The sequence below is a fragment of the Colobus angolensis genome, unplaced genomic scaffold, assembly GCF_000951035.1.
Source record: "Colobus angolensis palliatus isolate OR3802 unplaced genomic scaffold, Cang.pa_1.0 Scaffold16, whole genome shotgun sequence".
In the NCBI taxonomy this organism is placed as follows: Eukaryota; Metazoa; Chordata; class Mammalia; order Primates; family Cercopithecidae; genus Colobus; species Colobus angolensis.
Genome location: NW_012114710.1, coordinates 10,658,015 through 10,681,298, shown reverse-complemented (window position 1 = coordinate 10,681,298; position 23,284 = coordinate 10,658,015). Strand labels below are relative to the sequence as shown.

The 23,284-nt window shown below is 38.9% G+C and overlaps 1 protein-coding gene across 1 annotated transcript in view; it reads right to left on the bottom strand.

Moving 5' to 3' along the window:
• CNGB3 (cyclic nucleotide gated channel beta 3) overlaps positions 1–23,284 on the bottom strand; it is a 159,994-nt gene that overhangs the window by 23,777 nt on the left and 112,933 nt on the right. Inside the window, exons 14-15 of the mRNA XM_011937082.1 lie at positions 11,659–11,742; positions 4,572–4,690 (exon numbers count right to left, since the gene is read on the bottom strand). Coding sequence (XP_011792472.1) covers positions 4,572–4,690; positions 11,659–11,742 — 203 coding nt within the window. The remainder of the gene's footprint in view (positions 1–4,571; positions 4,691–11,658; positions 11,743–23,284) is intronic.

Below are 23,284 nucleotides of genomic sequence, written 5' to 3'. Positions count from 1 at the left end.
TGTTGTGTGTCTCAGTTCCCCTGGCTAGGAAAAGGGATTCCCTTCCCCCTTGCACTTCCCAGGTGAGGCAATGCCTCGCCCTGCTTCAGCTCTCGTTGGTCAGGCTGCAGCAGCTGACCAGCACCAATTGTCCAGCACTCCCGAGTGAGATGACCCCAGTACCTCAGTTGATAATGCAGAAATCACCGGTCTTCTGTGTTGCTCACGCTGGGAGTTGGAGACTGGAGCTGTTCCTATTCCGCCATCTTGCTCCCTATCCAATTATCCTTTACATATCCCTCAGTAGGGGTTTCTAGGACTGACCTGTGTGCACACATCATTTGAGGACCACTGAAGGTTCAGCTTTTGGTTCCCAAATAACCTCTAGTAATTGCCAGATCCAAAGGATGCACTGGTCCTTGTGAAAACTTTGTCTCCCATAGCATCCTGTACACACTCTCTTCCTGGGACACAATCCATACATTTAATCACCAGGTACTGAAGTCTCCTCTAAAGCCCTTGAGGACAGCGATTGTTTCTTGTTCTCCTTTGTACCCTCATGACTGACACTGTGCCTGGCAAAGAAGGAATACGTGGCCTTCTTTGAGTCACTTTCACACTATGCCATCAGGGGACCCAAATATAATTTTTTTGTTTCTATCAAATCACAGTTAAACAATTAATTAAAAATTGCTGAAGAGCTGCTGCAAATTATTTTTGAATGGAGGTAGGATATAAGTAAAAATCACCACTTAGTATATAGTGTTTATGTAGCTGCTGGTGATCTGAAGATAAATTCTAGTTTTTTGGGGTTTTTTTGCGACAGAGTCTTGCCCTGTTGCCCAGGCTGGAGTGCAGTGGCGTGATCTTGGCTCACTGCAAGCTCTGCCTCCTGAGTTCATGCTATTCTCCTGCCTCAGCCTCCCGAGTAGCTGGGACTACAGGCACCCGCCACCACAACTGGCTAATTTTTTTTTTTTTTTTTGTATTTTTAGTAGAGATGGGGTTTCACAGTGTTAGCCAGGACGGTCTCGATCTCCTGGCCTCATGATCCGCCCACCTCGGCATCCCAAAGGGCTGGGATTACAGGTGTGAGCCACCGTACCCGGCCTCTAGTTCTTATATTTCAGTAGCTCAGTCTGTTGGAGAGACCTGTCTGAACAAATTAATTATAAATCAGTAGTAATTACTGTAATAAAGGCATGAATGAAATGCTATGGAAGCATAGAATAAAGAGCAACTAGTTGTTTTAGGGGTTAAAGATAGCTTCAAAAAGGTGGCATTTGAAGGACGAATGAAAAATTTCCTGGGGGAGGATATTCTGAAGAGAGATGAAACCAATAGAAAATCCTATTGAAATAATAATGGCAACACAAGAAATAAAAACTCAGATGTGTTTTAAGAAAAATGTCATTTTAACAGAAACAATGCAGACAGGAAGTGGTTAAATACATTCAGGGAATAAGACTTGGGACTAAATGCACGTATAAGGAAAATGATGGAGTCGGAACCACCACAAGGCCATCCCTCAGCAGACCCTGGGTCTCTCTTTTAGAAATGGGGTATCTGCACTCTTCAGATGCTAATTGGAAATGTGGTCTGGGTTTTCTCTGTGACAGGCTGTAAATCTATATTTTAGTCAGGGTTTTGCTCTTTTGGATTAATATATAATGTCCTTGAAAGCCCTTAATTTTTTTTTTTATTTTTTTTTCCTGAGGAAAAAGAACTCTTTTAAAGGCTACATGATAGTGCTGGATTTAGCTCATTTTAACAAAGGTCACAGCATTTTTGAGTAGTAAACACTATTACTAGATCTTTCCAGTATCTGGATGTTTGGCAGGCATGCCTCCAGCTCTGGAATAAATGACTAGAGCTTCAGGGGTGTATGACAGCTGTGGGCCTGTGAAGCCTGTGGGTATCTGGAAAGAGGCAGATGCATCCTGTTTTCCCATAACCACAGCCAAAAAGAGAATCAAGGCAAAAAGCTCCCTTTTACTTGAATCAACCAAACTACTGAGCAGGTTTAAAGCTTGTCTATTCTACTGGCTTCAATTTGGCCTTAGAAACCAAATGGGTAATAGGAGATCTATTTGAGAAGCTGCTGTTAGGAATCTAGGATTACTTTCAGTTGCAACTCAGCTACACCTGGAATCAATTCCTAGGGTAGTTCTTCCTGTGATGATAATATCAGCAATTAACATACTTGTATTTATAAGGCTTATTCTTCAGGGAGTACTCAACCCTTGGGAAAGGTCAGCTAATTAATTTCTGCAGTGTTTCAGATTAAACTGTTGCATGTTTTATGACCTTAAAGATAACAGTGATTATTAAGTCACAAAATATTAAATCACTTTTGCAAGGACTCCCAGGAAGGAAGTGATAGAAAACAGGCAAAGAACTCAGGTCTTGTACATTCTGAGAAGTGTTTCCACCACTGCCCAGGAGCAAGATCCTCAGAGGATCACCTTAACAATAATCAGTCGTTAAACAAGGAGAAAAAATTAAAGAGAGGAGCCACATTTCCAACAGAGAAATGACATGCTTCAACATTCCAAAGAAACCCTAACGATGCTCCTATGAAGTCATCTAAAATTGTCCATATTTCTGGAACACGAAGATAACTTCTTAGCAGCTATGAAGTTAGAGATTGGAAATTTCTTCTGTGATGTGGTATAAAGATCACTGGACCCCGATCCATGGAGACCCAGGTTTGAATGTTGTCCCTATAATTCATTAGCTATGGTGTCCTGGGCAAGATATAGTACTTGGCATCTTGGGATAGATGAAATAAATATATTATGAAAATATGAAATATTTATTATGAAATAAATATATTAATAACTGCCTGACAGGGTACTCTTCTTTTCATCGTATAAGCCAGTATCCCAGTTCCAGACACCACCATCTTGCACTTGCGCCACCGCAGTTGACTTCTAATTGGTCTCTATTCATTCTCGCTCCTCTACTGTATCTTTTCCACGTAGCTGTTGAAGTCGTCTTTTAAAATAAGAATTCAGAGTGTGTCATTCTTTTGCCTAAAACCCTCTACTGGCATTCATTCATATTTAGAAAAAGACATAAATTCCTATCGTGGCCTAAAAGACCATGTGTTATCTGGGCCTTGCTCACCTATTTGGCCTCATCTCTCCAGTGTTCTTATTTACTGTACTCCAGCCATATTCACCTTTCTGCCCCTTGACCAGACAAACTTGCTTTACCTCTAGGCCTTCAGTAATCAGAGAGGCTCTTCCCCCAATTCTGAATGGCTGATCCTTTACTCTTTCAAATCTCAGCTCAAATATTATCTCCCTAGGGAGATCATTCCTGACCACTGCATCTAAGTAGTGTCCTGTTATGTTCTAACCATTTTTTCCTTCATAGCAGTTATTACAATGTGAATTCATCTTGTCTAGCTAATTATTTATTATCAGTTTTCCCCGACTGTACTGTAAGCTCTCTCAGGGGCCATATCTTGTCTAATAGTTTTTATATAGTTTATTCCTAGAGTTAAGAGCAATACCTGACAATCTAGCATATACTAGGCACTCAACGAATATTTTTTGGTTGAATAAATGTGATAATACATATAGAAGTGTTTAGCCCACAAAATGCTTAAATTTGCTGTCTATATTTTTCCTCTTGGGGACTTTCTTTTTCTAGGATAAACTTTTCTGGGCCAATAAGAAACAATGGTAAAAATAGGTAATATTTATTGAGCTCTTAATAGATGCCAGGCAATGTTCTAAGTGCTTTTAATGAATTAACTCATTTACCAACAATTTAAGGTACGTTCTATTATTATCCTAATTATTAAGGTGAGGAAACTGAGGAACAGCGGGGACAAGTAACAGCGGAAAAAAGCCAGTAGTGGTGAAACTGGAGTTTAAACTCAGGAAATTTGGTCCCACAGCTATGATCACATCACTAGCCTACTCAAGATCCCCTTGTTAGCAAGGCATTCAAGTCTTCCAACAGTCTGGTCACAATGAACCCTCCAAACCTCTTCTCTCATTAACTAGTTCATTTGCACATCCATTCAACATGTACTGGGACCTGCTTTATGCTAGGCACTGCTCTAGGTCCTGGACTAAAGAGCTGAATGGGCCGGGCACGGTGGCTCAAGCCTGTAATCCCAGCACTTTGGGAGGCCGAGACGGGCGGATCACGAGGTCAGGAGATCGAGACCATCCTGGCTAACACAGTGAAACCCCGTCTCTACTAAAAAAAATACAAAAAACTAGCCGGGGTGGCGGCGCCTGTAGTCCCAGCTACTCGGGAGGCTGAGGCAGGAGAATGGCATAAACCCAGGAGGCGGAGCTTGCAGTGAGCTGAGATCCGGCCATGGCACTCCAGCCTGGGCGACAGAGCTAGACTCCATCTCAAAAAAAAAAGAGCTGAATGACCCAGTTCTTTTCCTCAGGTCTTTTCGGTGAAGGGATGAATAGAAATATGAAAATCCTTATTTTACCAATGCTATCAGCACAATCAAACCTTTTATAAATCTGAGCAGGAACTTTACTTATTTTACTATCTAAGACTTTTCTTTTATGACAAATGATGGCTTCAATGTTTATGAAGTATCTTTCAGATACCTGATTTCTCCAAACACTGACCCAGCTTTCAGAGTAACCAGAACTTTAGTACCATCAGGGCCTCCGAGAACTTGGACTTCTCCATGTTTGATGATATACATTTCCTTGCCAATTTCTCCCTACATTTTAAATACAAAGAGGAAATGGTAGTTATTTTATTCTTGACAATTATGCTGTAAATTAAGAAATATAAACTCTTTTAGAGGAGTAAATATAAGTGAAGGAAGCAAAGAACATTAGTGTGAAAGTAATTATCTTAAGACCTAAAGTATTTACAGACATTGGTTAGACACATCATGTGAAAGGAAATGATTAGGAAGATGATACTTCTCAATATGTGAGTACTGTTTGCCTCCCTTGGATACATGAAGGTATTTCAGTTAGCACATTGCTTTAGGAAGGACCCTGGGTAGAAGAAGTAATTGATTTTAAGCATGGTCAAGCCTTGCTTTGATGACCACCACTATGCTTGGAAGAAGTTGCTTGGTCTAGCCAAAGAGCATAGACTGCAGTCTTTCAAGGGTCAATTCTATTCTTCTACCCATGTCATTAAGGTCTGATTTGGGGAATTGGGGCATAGGAGATCTTTGAGTTATTATTAGTATTTCCTGCTGAGATAAAGTGTTAATGCAGCAGGTTGTTTTACTCAGTTCTTGCCTATCTTTGGGGACCCTTGGGACCAGGGCAATGATATTTGTTCAAGCCCTAAGAATTAAACTCCTGGAATGTTCACATAGCCACTGGTTAATGGTGTTATTCTATATTCCTGAGCCAGTGTAGCGGGATGTACCAGGCTGTCAACACTATTTAATGTAATCACAAAGATTTATGATGTGTACATCCTACATATTTTGAAGTCTGAATCATGTCTGGTCATGCAGCTATGTGCCCCATTTAAGAACATTAGACCCAAGACTAAATGAGCTTCCCTGGGTGGAGATATTTTGCTCATGTTTCTGTGGTCCACTGGAGAGAAAAATGCATCCATGTGCCCCTCACAGAAATAGGACCTAGTAAGCCTGTGTCTGATTTCTTTTGTGTTTGCCCGTGTATATCTTTTTCTTGCTATTCCTGCATTTTATTCTTTGCTATAATAAATCTCAAGCCATAAATATAACTTTATGTTGAATTGTATGAGTTCTTACAAGTATATCACCAAACTAGTGGGTGGTTATGAGGCCCTTGGAACACATCTTCTCGCTCTAACTTCCAAAAAGAATAAATGTCTTACAAGAGATCTAATGGCACTTAGGTCAAGAAAGGCTATTAAACTTTAAATAGACCAGATTGCATAACACTAGGCAAACTATTTGGATAGCCTACATGTCTGAATGAGTAGTGCCTTGATCACATTTAGCTATATAAAAAAAATATATCATTAATAGATAAATTCACTTACTTGGCTTAGGAGGGGACTGGGTTATTTGAGTTAATCAAATATTCTCATTAACCATACTTTGAAAGAATTAGAATACACTAAAATCAACTCGAGATTAAAAGATTTTTTAAATTTTTATTTAAAAAGTATTTAGCCTACATCATGCTTTGGAAGAAAAAAAATATTGACTGTACTTTACTCCCCGAGATGGCTGAGAAAATGTCAACTTTGTTCCAGTGCTGAACGCAGGCTTGACATGTAGAAGACATTCATTTATGAATAAGGAAAATGTAACTTAACTATTCTCTGGGAGCTTTTAAAGTCCTTCCATACCTAGGTTTATTTTCCTGAACATCAACTATTGTTGCTTTATAATTGCTGGGTTGTGTTTAAAGTTATCAGAGTCCACCTTTTAATTAACATCCAGGAAGCTGAAATTCTTTTTTTTTTTTTTTTTGAGACGGAGTCTTGCTCTGTCGCCCGGGCTGGAGTGCAGTGGCCGGATCTCAGCTCACTGCAAGCTCCGCCTCCCGGGTTTACGCCATTCTCCTGCCTCAGCCTCCGGAGTAGCTGGAACTACAGGCGCCCACCACCTCGCCCGGCTAGTGTTTTGTACTTTTAGTAGAAACGGGGTTTCACCGTGTTAGCCAGGATGGTCTCGATCTCCTGACCTCGTGATCCGCCCGTCTCGACCTCCCAAAGTGCTGGGATTACAGGCTTGAGCCACCGCACCCGGCTGAAATTCTTATTTTATCTCCCCACTACTCTTATAAGGAAGGTAAAGTAATTACTATTATTTTCTTTTTACAGAAATTAAAACAAAGGCACAGATTGGCTTAGCCAATTAGCTAAAGTTGTATGACCTAGTAATTAGAAGCAAAGGAAGCCTAGAACCCACATCTCCTAACTGAGCAATGCAAGAAATATGTTTAAGTTTTGCATTGTGCAAAATATTTTTTTAATTAAAATTTTTTGGTTGTTTTTGCTCTGAGACAGGGTCTTGCTCTGTTGCCCAGGCTAGAGTGCAGTGGCACAGTATCAGTTCACTGCAACCTCTGCCTCCCACATTCAAGTGATCCTACCACCTCAGCCTGCTGAGTAGCTAGGACCACGGGCATAAGCCACCATGCCTGGCTAATTTTTGTATTTTTTGTAGAGACAGGGTTTTGCCATGTTGTCCAGGCTTGTCTCAAACTCTTGGACTCATGTGATCCTGCTGCCTTGGCCTCCCAAAGTGTTGGAATTACAGGCGTGAGCCACCGCACCTCGCCTGTGCAAAATATTAAGCATATATTTATACTCAAAAACATATAAAAGTAGAAAGTCCAACATAAATGGATCTTATTATATTTATTTACATACTATTAATTCTAATAACAATATCATGTCTTTGCATATTACTTTAAAAAATCATTACATTACCTGACATTTACATAGCTCCTTATTTTAATTCCTATATTTGTTCTAACAGAATACGCTACTTTATAACTGCAAAGCATTTCATGGATATTCATTCATCTAATTCTTGCAAAAATCCCAGTGAAGTCAAGTAGGAAAGGTATCATTACTCTTGTTTAGAAATTGGTAGTCAAGGTTTAAAAAATTAAGTGTCGGCTGGGCGCGGTGGCTCAAGCCTGTAATCCCAGCACTTTGGGAGGCCGAGCCGGCGGATCACGAGGTCAGGAGATCGAGACCATCCTGGCTAACACGGTGAAACCCCCGTCTCTACTAAAAAATACAAAAAACTAGCCGGGCGAGGTGGCGGGCGCCTGTAGTCCCAGCTACTCGGGAGGCTGAGGCAGGAGAATGGTGTAAACCCGGGAGGCGGAGCTTGCAGTGAGCTGAGATCCCGCCACTGCACCCCAGCCTGAGCGACAGAGGGAGACTCCGTCTCAAAAAAAAAAAAAAAAAAAATTAAGTGTCCTGAGCAAACGTATAAGGCTCGCAGGTGACAGCGCCAGAGCTAGTGGCACCTATGTCATCTGACTCCATATAATACATGAAGACAGACCGTATCTAACGGTGACTCCAGTATCGGGACTGCTCTCTTAAAAACCAATAAAATAGCCATGAATAATTTAAAAAATAAGGCAAGATGTCTGAAAATTAGTTTTCCAAGAGATACTTTAGGAAGTAATGATGAGGACGGGGTCATATTCCTTATTCTTTGCATGAAGTAATTCTCAAGGAACTGGAATGATTTTTCAAAGGCAGTTATTACAACTGACTGGAGGTAGAAGTACATAGTGAGTACTTAAATACAGTTCAGCTCTTTTAATTATTTTTTAATGCTCATTTCAATAATTTTACAAGGAGATCTGGCATAATCAACGAACCAAAACTTCCACTATTTCTTGCATATTTCTAGGCTAATTTAAGCCCTTTCTGCAAGTTTAATTAGCATTCAAATTAAGTAGACATTCCTCAGAGAATAAGGGCTGACAGCATGTGCAAAATAAGATTGAACCAAGCTCTGGTTGTTAGTGTGTGGACTAATTTGGAGAAAGTATGAAAAAAACAAGAGCTTTATGTAGAGTGAGGTAACCCCTGGAGAGAGTGCACTTCAACATTTCAGAGTTTCTGTGTAGGAAGCTATTTCTAAGGCTCATGAGGGCTTTGTGACACTCAAGGGCACCCCATCAGAAAAGAGCAGTGCTACTTAAAGTGTGGTTCCTGGGTCAGCAGCATCAGCATCACTAGGAGCTTGTTTAGAGGTGCCAATTCTCAGTTTACTGAGAGTTCTCACTGCAGAAATATGAATCAGAATTTTTGGGAATGAGGTCCTAGAAATTGATGCTTTAACAAGAGCTCTAGGTGATTTCTGCCCTGCCCTAGAGCATCTGGAGAAAACTCCCACTCTTTCAAGCTGCCCAAGCTACCACTCAGTCAATTCCTGGGGATTAGGTAGGTCAGCAACCTTGGCCCCAAATGCTGTCATCTCTTAAATTATATAGATAACCTCAAATTGAACATATATTTTTCCTTCTCCTTGCCTTCAATATTTTGTGACAATGATAAGCAAAACAAAGCTGAATTCAGCTGCTTGAAGTCCTGTCAGGTAACAGCCTTTCTTCTCTGTCAATATCTACTATCATGCAAACCCGTTCTTAAAGAAATGTGACTTGTCATTCTAATGTCTCCTCATTTCTACTTTCCACCTACTTATTCCTTTTCCTGCCTCATTTGTCTCCACTGATGTTTTTGTTATTGAGTGATGAATGCGATGTGAAGAAGAAATTAGAAATGAGAAGGTTGCATCTACTCTGCATTTCATACTTTGTTAAACAAATTTGCACTGCTTAGGGGCACAGGTGTTAAAGTTTATGTGAGTTATCACAATTTTCAATCTCTGTTGCTACTGGCCCCAAATGAAAGGACATTTTTTGATACATTAAAGTCATGTCATTCCAGTACACCCTGCCCCCAAGGGGTTCTTGGACTGCACTGTGACTTGTATTTCCCATTTTAATAAAACTGATTTCATATCACCAATCTGCCTCCTTTTAACTTGGACTAATTTGTGTGGGATTATATATTCTTGGTTCCCATTTTATCATAATCTCTCTTCCATTTCCCCCCTTCATCTCTGAAAGCTCCTTCTCAGTTGCCCTCTCTGACTCTTCTTCATTGATCTCTTCCACGAACACTGGAGCTCTTCAAAGTTAGAGGCAAGGCCCTCTTCTCTGACCTTTCCTTGAGCTTTTCTTGAAGTCTGTTTCCTTTATATTCCAGTTCCCAGTAACCCCCAGTTCCATCCTCTCTCATTAGACTGATTTTCACTGTGTACTTGGCATCTCCACCTGATGCCTTGAAGTACCTCATACTCCATTTGACTTTGTCTGTTTCACCACAGCCCATCACTCACTTGCTTCTGTTCCTAGGATATGCCAAGCTCCACCTTGCCTCTTGGCTCATGGTTCCAAGTCTTCATAAAAGAAATGCCATCCTGTGCACTTCTTTTTTTGAAACTAAAGAACTATTTGTCTTTAGATTTTTCAAGGGTCACTCCTGACAACCTGATAACCTCCCCATCTCCCAACCCTGGATCTAAATTAAGTGTCGTTGCCACTACATACTCTTCTGGCAACTTCTATTTTCCCTTTGTACAACTTAGCACATTTTGGAATTACGCATTGACTTAATTTCACTTGTTTATTGCTTGTCTCTCCCATGAAGCCAGTGGTTCTTAGTTTTGGCTGCATTTTAGAATCATATGGGAGCTTTTAAATAATACTTGTATATGGGCTCCATCTAGACCAAATCAATCACTGAGGGGTGGAGCCCAGACATCCTCATTCAGGTGATTCTGATGTGCACTGTGAATTGAATACCATGGCACTAGAAAGGTAGGACCCTAAAGGACAAGAACCATCTTTTTTTTTTTTTTCTCAGTGTCCAGCACTGTTTCTGGCTCATCGTATTGAGAAACATTTACTGAGTTTTATGGAATAAATCATTCTAAAATTGTTCTAACATTTGCCTTATTATAGTTCTCTGTACTCCCTCTATAGACTCAGTTCCTTCCTTTTTGCCTTAGCTCACACTTCTTTCCTCTACCAGAACACCTATTTCCTCTTTCACTTGGTTTACTCCAATTCATTTTTCAAGACTTAGCTCAGACCTTGTCTTCTCTAGGAAATCTTACCAGTAACCAGGAAGGACAGGTGCCCCTTCTTTATGTCCTACAACAGCTTGTGCTTTCCTTGACCATAGCATTTAACACATTATTTTGAAATGATAAAAGTGCCTCTCATCTTTATTCACTTGTGAACTCACCGAGGTCTTGGATCATCTTGCATTTTTTTAAACTACTCATTTTTCTCTTTAAATTTTGATTATTGAGTTTATCTTTGATTTAGTTTCTCACTACATAAATCCCAGGGTCATCATTCCTTTTCTCCCCTTTCAAGTTAGTGATCAGAAATATGCAAAAATATTTATCTGAGGGGATGTTCATTTTATTTATGATAGCAGACATTTGAAAATTGATCCTGATACATCCCTAGACTGAAATATCATGCAGCTTTAAAAAAATCATATTATAGATTACTTAATACATAAAATGTTCATATGATATATTGTTACATGACAAAACATGTTTCAAAACGTATGTACAGCATGATGCCACTTTTATAGCACAAGCTCTATCCACCAGTCAATATAAAAAGATAGGCCAAAATATACGAAGAGAGGTTATTACTGGAGGGTGGAATTTGTGTCCTTATGTTTTTATGTGTTTTCTATTTTAAAATAATGAACATGTATTATTTTGTAATCATAAAAAACACAGTACAGGTTTTTAAAATGTGGCATTGATTATTCACTACTTGGGAGAGCAAAATGAAGGTAACTGATATTTTGCCGAAGACATAAAAAAGGCTGACCCACCTATCACTTCTAGAACTTTTTCCTCCGCTTTAAATATTTGAGATTAATGAGCTGTGACAATTGATAATTAACATTTATACAAAGCAGTTTTTCAGGCTACCCACACTTCTATCCTATAATATGAGTAATGAAATCCATACTGTCTTGTTCCTTTGTGAACTCTGAGGGCACATTATTGCTGTGCGGAGCTATACATCATAATTATTTCTATACTATGGAATTCACCCTGAACAAATTTTGTTTAAACAATGCTCTTGACTTATGTCTGAAATCCTCAAATTCATTTATTAGTTGTGCATTTGAAAAATAGCATGCACTCACCTTTTTGCAGACAAAGTCACCAGGCAAATAGAGAATGGATTTCAATCTTAGCAACATGTCATAAATCATCTGTGTATCACAACCCTATATAAAAAGAAAAATAAGTCTTATGGAAACAACTAAAAGGCCAATATTCCAAATGAATTCAAAACTCAATGAAAATAAACAGTAATATATATTGTTTGCATTAACATAAAAATATTAACTGCCAATGGCTATGGACTTGTCATGACCCAAAATTTAGAAAAAAATACCTATAGTGTAATGGCAAGGATTTAGATCTTGCTCAGATAGACTTGGGTGTGAATCTTGTCTCTCCTACATATTGCTACATAACCTCTCATGCCTCAGTTTACTAATGTGTAAAATGGGGATAAAAATGGTACTTATAACAAAAACTTAATGTACTTAATGACAGCTATTAATGGTAATATACTAATCATAGATGGTTAGTATATTAGGACCAACATAGATCAAAATCTTTGCTAGATATTTTTCTTTCTTAAAACATGTTTCATACCATTGTTAGATATTATTATTTAACATTGCAGGCTTGTCTATCTTTCTTCTTCAACTCAATTATCTTCTTAAGGCAGGGAAAATGTACACAATAGATGCAAAAGCAGTATCTGTTGAGTGAATGTTCGTATTCACTTTAATAGTGTAAGAAACACTATTTGTTTGGCTATAGGTCTATATTTGTCTTCTGTTTAAATAATTATATCTATAAGAGCTAAAGAAAAATCTTTAAGTGCTACAAAAACTCACATAGCAGTTTTGAATCTTTTGCTTTCAATAAATATATATTTTTTCATTTTCTTGCAGAGCTGCTAACATGTAACAGCTTTCCTCTTGTGGGTGGTCCTGTCCACCCCTTGAGGGAATCATGATTTTGCTGTGAACTAATTATAGAGTCAGTGGCAGAGAAAGGAGAAGCTAAGGGTCTGCTCCCCATTTGTGGATCAGACAATCGTTCCTTTAGCAATCACCAGTTTTCTGTAATAGCTTCGGTAACAGACACTTGACCTAGATCCATATGAAATTTAGACTTCAGGGTTGCTTGACTGATAAGGCAAGCTAATAATTTATGATTGAAGTATCTCCAAGTAGCCATTGGTGAGAGGCATTCAGATGAATGTGGTGTTAGAATTTTTAAAAATCACTTCAGAAAGTAAAGCTTTTGGTTCTTTAGGACAGAAAAAAAGGCCAAGGCCAGAAGATATATCTTCTTAATACAGTCTAACAAATACTGATGAGAAGCTGTTTTGAGCAAGGCTTTGTATGACAACCTTGGAGGAATTAAAGATGAAAGAAAGTAACTCTAGTTGGGGTGATCTTGTAAGTAAGCAGAAAAGCTGTAATTGATGGTAGAAGATAATCATGTCATAAAACATTCCACAAATATACATAAAACTTGTAAGATAAAGAGAGTTAATTTTGCTTGGGAGTGGGATGGGAGAGAGGGGAGGCACCAGAAAAGTGCTCATTTGGGTAATAAAATTTGAATCATTTGAGGATGAGGATGATTTGTATTTGTAGAGATGCACAAAGGTCTTTTTAGGCAGAGGGAAATTTACCTTTTCTTTGCTTGTTATGTATTTGCTTTGCACAAAGTATACACATTTTATTTATATTTGTGTTAGTCCTAGTATGTCTGATAGGTTAGCATATTTGCTAAAGCAAATTATAAACATAACTTTTTTTTTTTTCTAAAAGGCATGGTTCTTTTGTTTTCAGTAAAAATTAAATAAATGGCCCAAGTGCTTAATTTCTTTAAATGCTGTCATCATTTCGGAATAATTTCACTTTGGATATTGGTATTCTGATCCATTTAAAATTCACTTAGAAAAAAGACAAACAAACTTTGGATTGATTTTTGAATCTTCTCCACTAAAGAAAGTTTGTGTCTTTGATATTGTAAAGAAAATCCACTTGAAATATGCTTGGAAGTTCCAGAATATGTACGTGTCTGGAATATTTCTGCAATGAAGGTAACTCTCAGTCACTCATATCCGTGGAGAAGATTTATATTGTAAATAATCAGAAATAGAAGATCTCAAAAGATCCACTTATATTTGTTTTCATATAACTAATCTGAATTTTTGGCACTAATTTTTAAGGTTTTAATTATAATTTGTAAATCAAAAATGACATTTGTATTCCTTGAACAATTCCTATCAGAATGTATTTGATGAAAATTCCCAACTATATTAAGTTGTATTCATGGGAAATATTAATGATTTTAAATACTGTTTTCCTGTGGCAGTAATTCTGATTTTATATATCTATAATATATATAAATTATGCATGTATATATTATGTACATATATAATGTAAAATGTATATTGTAAAAATATATATAATTTAAATATAATCATATATAATATATATATTAGATGTATAAAATTATATATATAAATCAGAATTACTGCCACAGTAATCAGAATATAAGTATATATACACACACACAAATATGTGTGTGTATAGTAAATTCTTATAATTTTATGTTGCCTTGGTACCGATTTTGAATATAAGTTTAACTTTCTCATACTGGAAGCGGGATCAGTCACCCTTGATACAGTTTCCAGTTCTCTGCCTTTTTCCAGTTCCTCACCTGCTTTATGGTTGATCCAGACACCTGCTTTATACCACTGCCTCCTGGTGACCATCGTTCTATGGTACAGCTGGATGCAACTGACTAGAATTGCCCCACTGACCCTCAGAGCCCACATGGATGAGCAGATATTCCACAGTGACTACCTGTCAGTCACAGCAAGACCTCATGGAACTCATGTCTGCTGTAAACCAACCTGTCAGAACTTCCCCTGGGAAACCTCCCTGGGTAACACCCTGGATCCCAAAAAGGCTTTGGCCCATTCTCTCTCTCTCCACTGGTTGAGCACGAGTGTTCCCCCTTCCCATTGGCCCTGTGAGGCGTGCTGCCCTCTTCTCTCTGAGATCTGTAATTAATAAAAATGCTTCTATTATTTCATGGGTTTTGTTGTGCTGCTTCCCCTGTGTCTCGCCTGACTGACATATCCAAACCTAACTTTTTTTCCAGTACAGGGTTTTCCTAGGGAGTGGCTATCTTATAGGAATAAACTGGACATGGATCAGACAAAAGCCACAAGAGCATCAGCCAATATAAATAAATTCCCTGTGAGAGAAATGTCTGTTCATGGTCGACCACCTAGGCATGAGGTCGTCGACTGGGATCAAGAAGTATCCCATGAAAGGCACACTGTGAATAGCCACCACCCATCCTCTGGAGCCCCGTGAGGGCAAGGCTGGAGTGTATGGCCACTCTCCCGAGACAGACCCCAACCCCAAGACCAAATGAAAGGAAATAACAGTGTGGCAGCACAGTCGGCCTCCGTTTCCATGGACTCCGCCTCCGCGGATGCAAACAACTGTGGATGGAGAATATTCAGAAAACAAACAAAAAAACAAAATAGCAGTACCACAATAAAAAAATACAAACAAGAAATATGGTTTAACTATTATTTACATAGCATTTACATTGTATTTGGTACTATAAGTAATCTACAGATGAGTTAAAGTATACAGGAGGATGTGGGTAGGTTATTTGCAAATACTATGCCACAGATTTTGGTTTCCTTGGGGGTCCTGGAACCAATCCCCTGTGGATACCACGGGATAGACTGTATTGTTTTCAATACTGAAAAAATTGGAAACAACATCCTGTCAACCTATGGGCAGATAAAATATTGAATATTTGTAGATTGGAATATCGTAAAATGGTTAAAATAAATTACAGATCGGCTGGGTGTGGTGGCTTACACCTGTAATCCCAGATTTTGGAGGCTGAGGAGGGCGGATTGCTTGAGCTCAGGAGTTTGAGACCAGCTTGGCCAACATGGTGAAACTCCATCTCTACTAAAAATACAAAAATCAGCTGGACATGGTGACACGTGCCTGTAATCCCAGCTGCTTGGGAGGCTCAGGTGGGAAGATTGCTAGAACCTGGGAGGTGGAGTTGCAGTGAGCCGAGATTGCACCACTGCTCTCCAGCCTGGGTGACAGAGTAAGACCTTGTCTTAAAAAAATAAATTAATTAATTGGAAAAATAAAGATAAAAATAAAATTAACTATATCTATTTAAATATATGATTAAATTCAACCAGTAGTGTAGTCTGAATATAGAATATATTCCGTATGATTCCAACTACAAAAATCTAAACACACCACTACCAGTTTACGTTTATATAGCTATAAAGTCAAATGATAAAGATGAGGAGTGGAGGGACATCCTCAGATGAGGGTCTTCGTGGCCACCTCTAGGGAGGGAGGAAGGAGAATGGGTCTGGGGAGAAGAACTGATGAAACTTCAACTTTCATTTTTATTAATTTTAAATTTTAATAAAATGTCTCCTTTTGTGGAGAAATGTGTTCAGTCTTCTTTCCCCTCCCTTTTTTTTTTTTTTTTGAGACGGAGTCTTGCTCTGTCGCCCAGGCTAGAGTGCAGTGGCCGGATCTCAGCTCACCGCAAGCTCTGCCTCCCGGGTCCACGCCATTCTCCTGCCTCAGCCTCCTGAGTAGCTGGGACTACAGGCGCCCGCCACCTCGCCCGGCTAATTTTTTGTATTTTTAGTAGAGATGGGGTTTGCACTGTGGTTTCGATCTCCTGACCTTGTGATCCGCCCGCCTCGGCCTCCCAAAGTGCTGGGATTACAGGCGTGAGCCACAGCGCCCGGCCTTCTTTCCCCTTTTATTCTTTAGGTGGGCTCAGGGGCAGACAGCACCAGTGAAGGAAATCAGATCAATGGGAAGTGTCAGACCAACCTAGGAGATAAGCCCGAACATAGATAAGCAAACAGTGAGCACTTTTCTCGGCAGGAATACACACAAGCACCTACATCCATAGCTTTCAGCTGAGGGCTTGGATTTCCTCAGAGGAAAACATTTGAACCAATCTAAATATGACTTTTTATTAACATACTCGGATAGCACATGGATCAAGTCATGCAAACTGAATCTAGCAGCTGTGTATAGTAAAAACTTAGAATTTAAGTTTCACCAATTAAGTGATTCTGTCCCTTAATGATTACTTTATAAAAAGATGCCACTAGCTTTGGGGCAGCTTTTGTTTAGGACTAAATCCTTCTTATTTGGATTTAGGCCTAGTGAAATAAAGTTTGCATTATTATGTCATTATATTTTATAATGATGTCATTATATTTTATAATGTGTTTGAGAACTATTATTATTCTTTTTCTCCAGAAAATGATTATTTTCTTGAGATATACATTGCTTCATTATTGTGTGATTAAAAAGAATTACATCCTGGGGCAACTTTTTCTCTCGGTAACCCAGCTCCATTTTGTTTAGTTAGGAAATTTTCTGATGTATGAAAAGACAGGATTGCTTTGTAAATGTCTCTTTTTCTATAAAGTGAGAGTACCTGAGAAAGTATCAACATTAGCATTATACTAGTATATAACATTTATATTATGTTTTACTGTCATATCTTTACCTGTTTAATTCTTCCAGCCTCCCACTGATGCCTGGCATTAATGAATATATGGTCATCATTCCTGGTTTTTAGATAGGAACTGGAGTCCCAGGAAGCCTGTTGACTTTCTCTAAGGTCACACATACGATAGGTATTGGAGGAAGAGTATCACCAGAGTGTGTTTTTATCTACACTTGGAGCAACTTGAGATCAAAGTGTTTGTATTATTCACTCTTGTATTCTCAGTGTCTCACCAGGGTTTAGGGCATGTTGGATGCTAAATAAAAATGGGCTGACATATAGAATGAAGCTGTTAGAAATTATTCCATTTTGGACAATGAGAAATTCAGTGCTGCATAGCTGTGTTACAGATTTGAATGAGGATATTGGAGATTTGAATGGAGTTGGGAGAAATGTTACCTTGATTCACAACAGAGCCATAGGTTAGATGGTGTTTCTCGTACCCAGGAAATTCCACTTTTAATAATGGCAAGCTCTGAATACAGTTGTAAGGTTGGTAAAATTTTTCCTTGGAATGTGTGCTCTCTTAGTCCTATAGAATTTCTCAATTTCTAGGCTCATTTCTGCTTTCTTTGAAACAGAACTTAAGATATCATCACTATTTTATAACTCACTGTGAATTTAAGTCACTCTCAAGTATAAGCAATGGTCTTTAGGGCTCTTTCCATCTCAGCCTGTTTATTACAAAGGGACATGCTTTGTTCTATCTTAAACCCCTTTCTCATTAAACAAGTAAGTTATAGGTGATATGACTAGGGCAGGGAATTCTGAATTCAGTTCTTCATGCTATTGACTATGTGAGGCATGATACTGATTGGTAGCTGTTGGGACCAGCAAAGTCAAATGTGATAAAAAATTTGCAAAGTGCTGTGATGTCATAATTTATTAATATTACTTAGACCTAAACTTACAGTCAATATTTGCAACACTAGTAAAAGTCATCTCTGTCAAACTTTCCCTGAAAATTGGCAATAGTTCTAATTTTCTAGGGGTTTGGGTCAAAGTGGGTAGTCATGAGTTAGACAGAATCCTGAAGATGAATCTAATCCAGCAGTCCCCAGTCTTTTTGGTGCCAGGAACCAGTTTTGTGGAACACAAATTTTTTCACTGATGGGCAGTTGGGGGGATGGTTTCAGGATGATTCAAGCACATTACATTTATTGTGCATTTTCTTTCTATTATTATTACTTTGTAATATGTAACAAAATAATTATATAACTCACCATAATGTAGAATCAGTGGGAGCCCTGAGCTTGTTTACTTGCAACTAGACAGTCCCATCTGGGGGTGATGGGAGACAGTGACAAATCATCGGGCATAAGATTCTCATAAGGCACATGCAACCTAGATCCCTCGCATGCATAGTTCACAACAGGGTTCCACTCCTATGAGAATCTAATGCCACTGCTGATCTGACAGGAGGCAGAGCTTGGGTGGTAATGCCAGCAATGAGCAGTGGTTGTAAACACAGATGAAGCTGCTCTCACTCACCCACCACTCACCTCCTTCTTTGCTGCCTGGTTCCCAACAGGCCACCGACTGGCACTTATCTGTGACCCTGGGGTGGGCACGCCTGATCTAGTCAATTTTTCTATGATCAGGCAGGGCCACAGGAAGAATCTGATTTTACCTGTGTAGAAACTCCCATATGGTTGCATCAGTATTATTTCTCCATTTAATAATAACTATGTAATTTACTATGTGCCAGATCCTGATATAAGTGCCTCATATATTTTGAGTCCCTTACAGCCAAGTATATTATCTCATTTATTTAGTGTCTATCGAAGGGCTCCAGAGGGCAGAAGCAACACGGCTGCAGTAGCTGGGCAGTAGCCCTCCATGTCTGGCTCAGTGCTTTAGACAGAGCAACTGCTGAGGATGTATAGTTGAATGGAGTTCATTTAGATTACAAACTCACTATTCAAAACATTTTTTAAAAATCTAGCAACAATACTTTATTGCTGATACCATTAGGGTAAAAATAAAGTTGGCAGAAACGAAACAAATCTCACTGTAGTCTCACCCTCACGTTCTGATTTCAGGCCCTGTGGAGTATATATGTGATGACATATCAGATAAGTAGGATGCCACTGCTGGGGATCTGCATGTGAGTGTTAGAAAGCATGCTGCCATTCCGGCTCTATTCCTGGCTCAGTCTGTCACTCACACACAAAACACTTCCTTCTCATCCTTTCTTCCTTAGAAGTCACAGCCTTTGCAGGTTCTCTTTGCCACATACTCGCAAACAATGAGTCAAAGATCCCAGTGAGGTGTCCTGTTGGGATGGGTTCTGCATAATTACCAGCGCAGCAAATAGACACATTGTGCCTTCCTTGTCGGACTGAAGGTACCTACATTCCAATTTTGGTATCTCTGGGTCCCTGCTTTCCTACTGACTGCGGGCTGTTTCTAAAGTGTGCGATTCTAATATCAGCCACTAGGTGGCGCAACAGAACTTACATTACAGTTTCTCCCATTTCTGGTAACACAGTGGTAGAGGCAAAATGTGATTTTCCTAGCATTTAATTTGATAAAATATATTTAAAAATCGAGATCGAAATAATAAATCATCAGAAATGAGGGGAAATTGCCCAATCTCATAGAAATGAATCACTCCTTATTAGCTTAATACTTGTGCTTGGGCCTGGAATAACGTGAAATCTGCAAGGAAGAGGAACCATTTTTGTGGAAAATTTAAAATATATATATAATTTGACTATTCATCTCTAAGCTATTTCAAATCTCCGATCACCCATGTTGAAGCAGCAAGTCTTACTAATTAACCACAATTTATTGAAGCAAAGTTTTAGTGAAAATCTGTGACTCTAATTCCACCTGCTTTGATTAAGAGGCGAAAAACCCTGCATGAGATTCAGAGGCTTTTCTTAGCAGGAAAGTAGAAAAGCGTGTGTGGCTGTAGGTATCTCTCTGATGTGCCGAGTCTTAGTCTGTGAATATCGCCAAAGGATTGCCTTGGTCTTGATCTTCTTTTTTTTTTTTTTTGAGACAGGGTCTCGCTCTGTTGCCCAGGCTGGAGTATAGAGGCACAATCATGGCTTACTGCAGCCTCAGCCTCCTGGGCTCAGGTGATCCTCTTGCCTTGGCCTCCTGAGTAGTAGGGACTACAGGCACCTGGCTAAATTTTCTATTATTTGTAAAGATGAGGTCTCACTATGTTGCCAGGCTGGTCTTGAACTCCTGGGCTCAGGCAATCCTCTTGCCTTGACCTCCCAAAGTGCTGGGATAACAGCCATGAGCTACTGCACTGGAGCAGCTTGACTTTTGACTCTAGTGAAACTTTTCCAGTTCCTCCCCACCTTATCAGTTACCCAGATAGGGTTGGTAGAGAACTGAAGGTAAGAATGATACAGTAGCGTGAAGAAAGCCGTGCTCAGACTGTTCCAATGCTTAGAGCTCAATGACCTCAGTCAGGTAAGTTGTTTGCTCTCTGTAAAACGGGATAGTAACAAAGCTTTCATTGGAAGTGTATTAGTTTGTTAGGGCTGCCATAACACAGTCATACAGGGTGTGTGCTTTAAACAACACAAATTATTTTTTCACAGTTCTGGAGGCTAAACGCTTAAGATCAAGGCATCAGCAGGTCTGGTTTCTTCTGTGGCCTCTCTGCCTGGCTTGCAGATGTCCACCTTCTCACTGTGTCCTTACACGGTTTTTCCTCTGTGCACTTGCACCTGTGGTGTCTCTGTGTGTCCAAATTTCCTCTTCTTACAAGGACACCAAATTGAATTAGGACCCATCCTCCTAGCCTCATTTTAACTTCAGTGAACAGGTTAGTATTTTCCATGCTTAGGAGCTTTCGCCCAGGTGCTTCTAGTTTCCCACTCCACAGGCTCCTACACGTCCCACACCTGGGCCATTCCCTCCTTTGTGCACTCAGCTCCCTGGGTGCGTAGTGGCTTTCAGTGAAGATAAGAGACTGGTTCAGAAGCAGTGCAAGGATCAGTCAGGTATAAATTATGAGATGTAGGGTGGAGGATCGCTATTCATCCTATTTCCTTCATAAGAAAATAAATTTGTGTAAACTGCTAAGACTATCTCTATGAAAATAAATTTAGAAAGATTCCATACCTACGTATTTTCTACTTCACTTGGCTTTACAAAAAAAACCCTTTTCATGTAACAGAAACATAAATGTAAATGGGTTCTTTCTGGAAAGAACTGTATCTTTAACAGAAATGTCAGGAAAGAATGAATGTAAGTTGTATACAACATTAGCAAGATGTGAAGGTTTAACCTTTTTTCTCAATCAGATGTTGCTGATTTGGTGGAGTACCAAAAAGTACATATAGAAAGAAAAAAACTATGAGGCAAAAAACTGTTATCTTCCCAAACTGGAGATAATCCCATAAAAGTCATTGGTGTCTAATTTAAAGCATTTGTTTTCCTTTAGAAAAGAGTTGCTTACTGTCACTTATTCTCAATTAAGTTCGTCATTCAGGTATAAAGAGTTTTATAATATTTTAAAACACTGTTAAGATAATTCAGCTTAGTGGCTTTCATACATTTCTGACCATACCTATAATAAGACATATATTTTCATTGTGGCTAGTACACATATAAATATATATATGTGATTTTAAAAATAAAACATACAAACTTTTATAATATCTACTCTTGTTTATGAGGCACTCTGCTATTTTCTTTTTAAAAAATTTATTAAATTTCAATAGTTTTGGGGGAACAGGTGGTTTTTGATTACATAGATAAGTTCTTTAGTGGTGATTTCTGAGATTTTGGTGCACCGATCACCCAAGCAGTGTACACTATTCCCATTGTGTAGCCTTTTATCCTTCACCCCCCTTCCCACAGTTACCCCTGAGTCTCCAAAGTCCATTATATTATTCTTATGCCCCTGCATCCTCGTAGGTTAGCTCCCACTTATAAATAAGTATATACAATATTTGATTTTCTATTCCTGAGTTACTTCAGTTAGAATAATGGTCTCCTTCCAGGCATGGTGGCTCATGCCTGTAATCCTAGCACTTTGGGAGGCTGAGATGGGCAGATCATGAGGTTAAGAGATTAAGACCATCCTGGCCAACATGGTGAAACCCTGTCTCTACTAAAAATACAAAAATGAGCTGGGCATGGTGGCACACACCTGTAGTCCCAGCTACTTAGGAGGCTGAGGCAGGAGAATGACTTGAACCTGGGAGGCGGAGGTTGCAGTGAGCCAAGATTGTGCCACTGCACTCCAGCCTGGGTGACAGAGCGAGACATTGTTTAAAAAACAAAAAACAATATAAAAAGGAATAATGGTCTCCAACTCCATCCAAGTTGCTGCAAATGCCATTATTCTGTTCCTTTTTATGGCTGACTGGTGTTCCGTGGTATATGTGTGTGTATATACAAATACATCAATATGCAGTAGAGGTGTCTGCAACTTAGAAATGGAGTTTACAGTTGAGGGTTATTTTGCAGAACAATGTAGAGTAAGTCTCATTCCTTGTTCATATAACAGACTTTAGTATATGAAACTTCCACTGCCCTTGAATTTATTTATTTTTCTCACAACTAAACATCCTCAGCATCTACTCATTTTCTCTTGGGGTCATTCTTCTTTTTTTTTTTGAAAATGGAGTAATAATTTACGTAAAATGAAATATACAGATCTTAAGGGACAGTTGGATCAATTTTGATAAATGTATACACTTATGTAACTTCCCTAGCAAGACAAAAAACATTTCCATCACCATACAAAGTTCCCTCATGCTTCTTCCTAATCAATCTCCTCATCTCCATTCACCACCAGAAGTATTCCTTAATCTGACTTCCACCATTACAGAATAATTTTATAAGATTACCCTTTTACTATTCTTGGTCCACAGCTCAACCCCTCCTCTTAACCCCTTAGCTGGAATATACCCTAGTTTGTCAAAATCCTTCTTAAAACTGGTTATTTGCAATTTGATATGCTAATCCAAATGTAGTTTAAATGATTAAGAAACCGATATTATGTGAAAATGTCCGGGAATCGCACATATGGTTCTACTGACTCATGTGGAGTTGGAGATCAAGTAAAACTTCTATCTAAAAAGAAGTGTTATAAACTATTGCACTTTTGCATTTGTTATATATAGATCTCTCGTTCTCTCTACACACACACACACA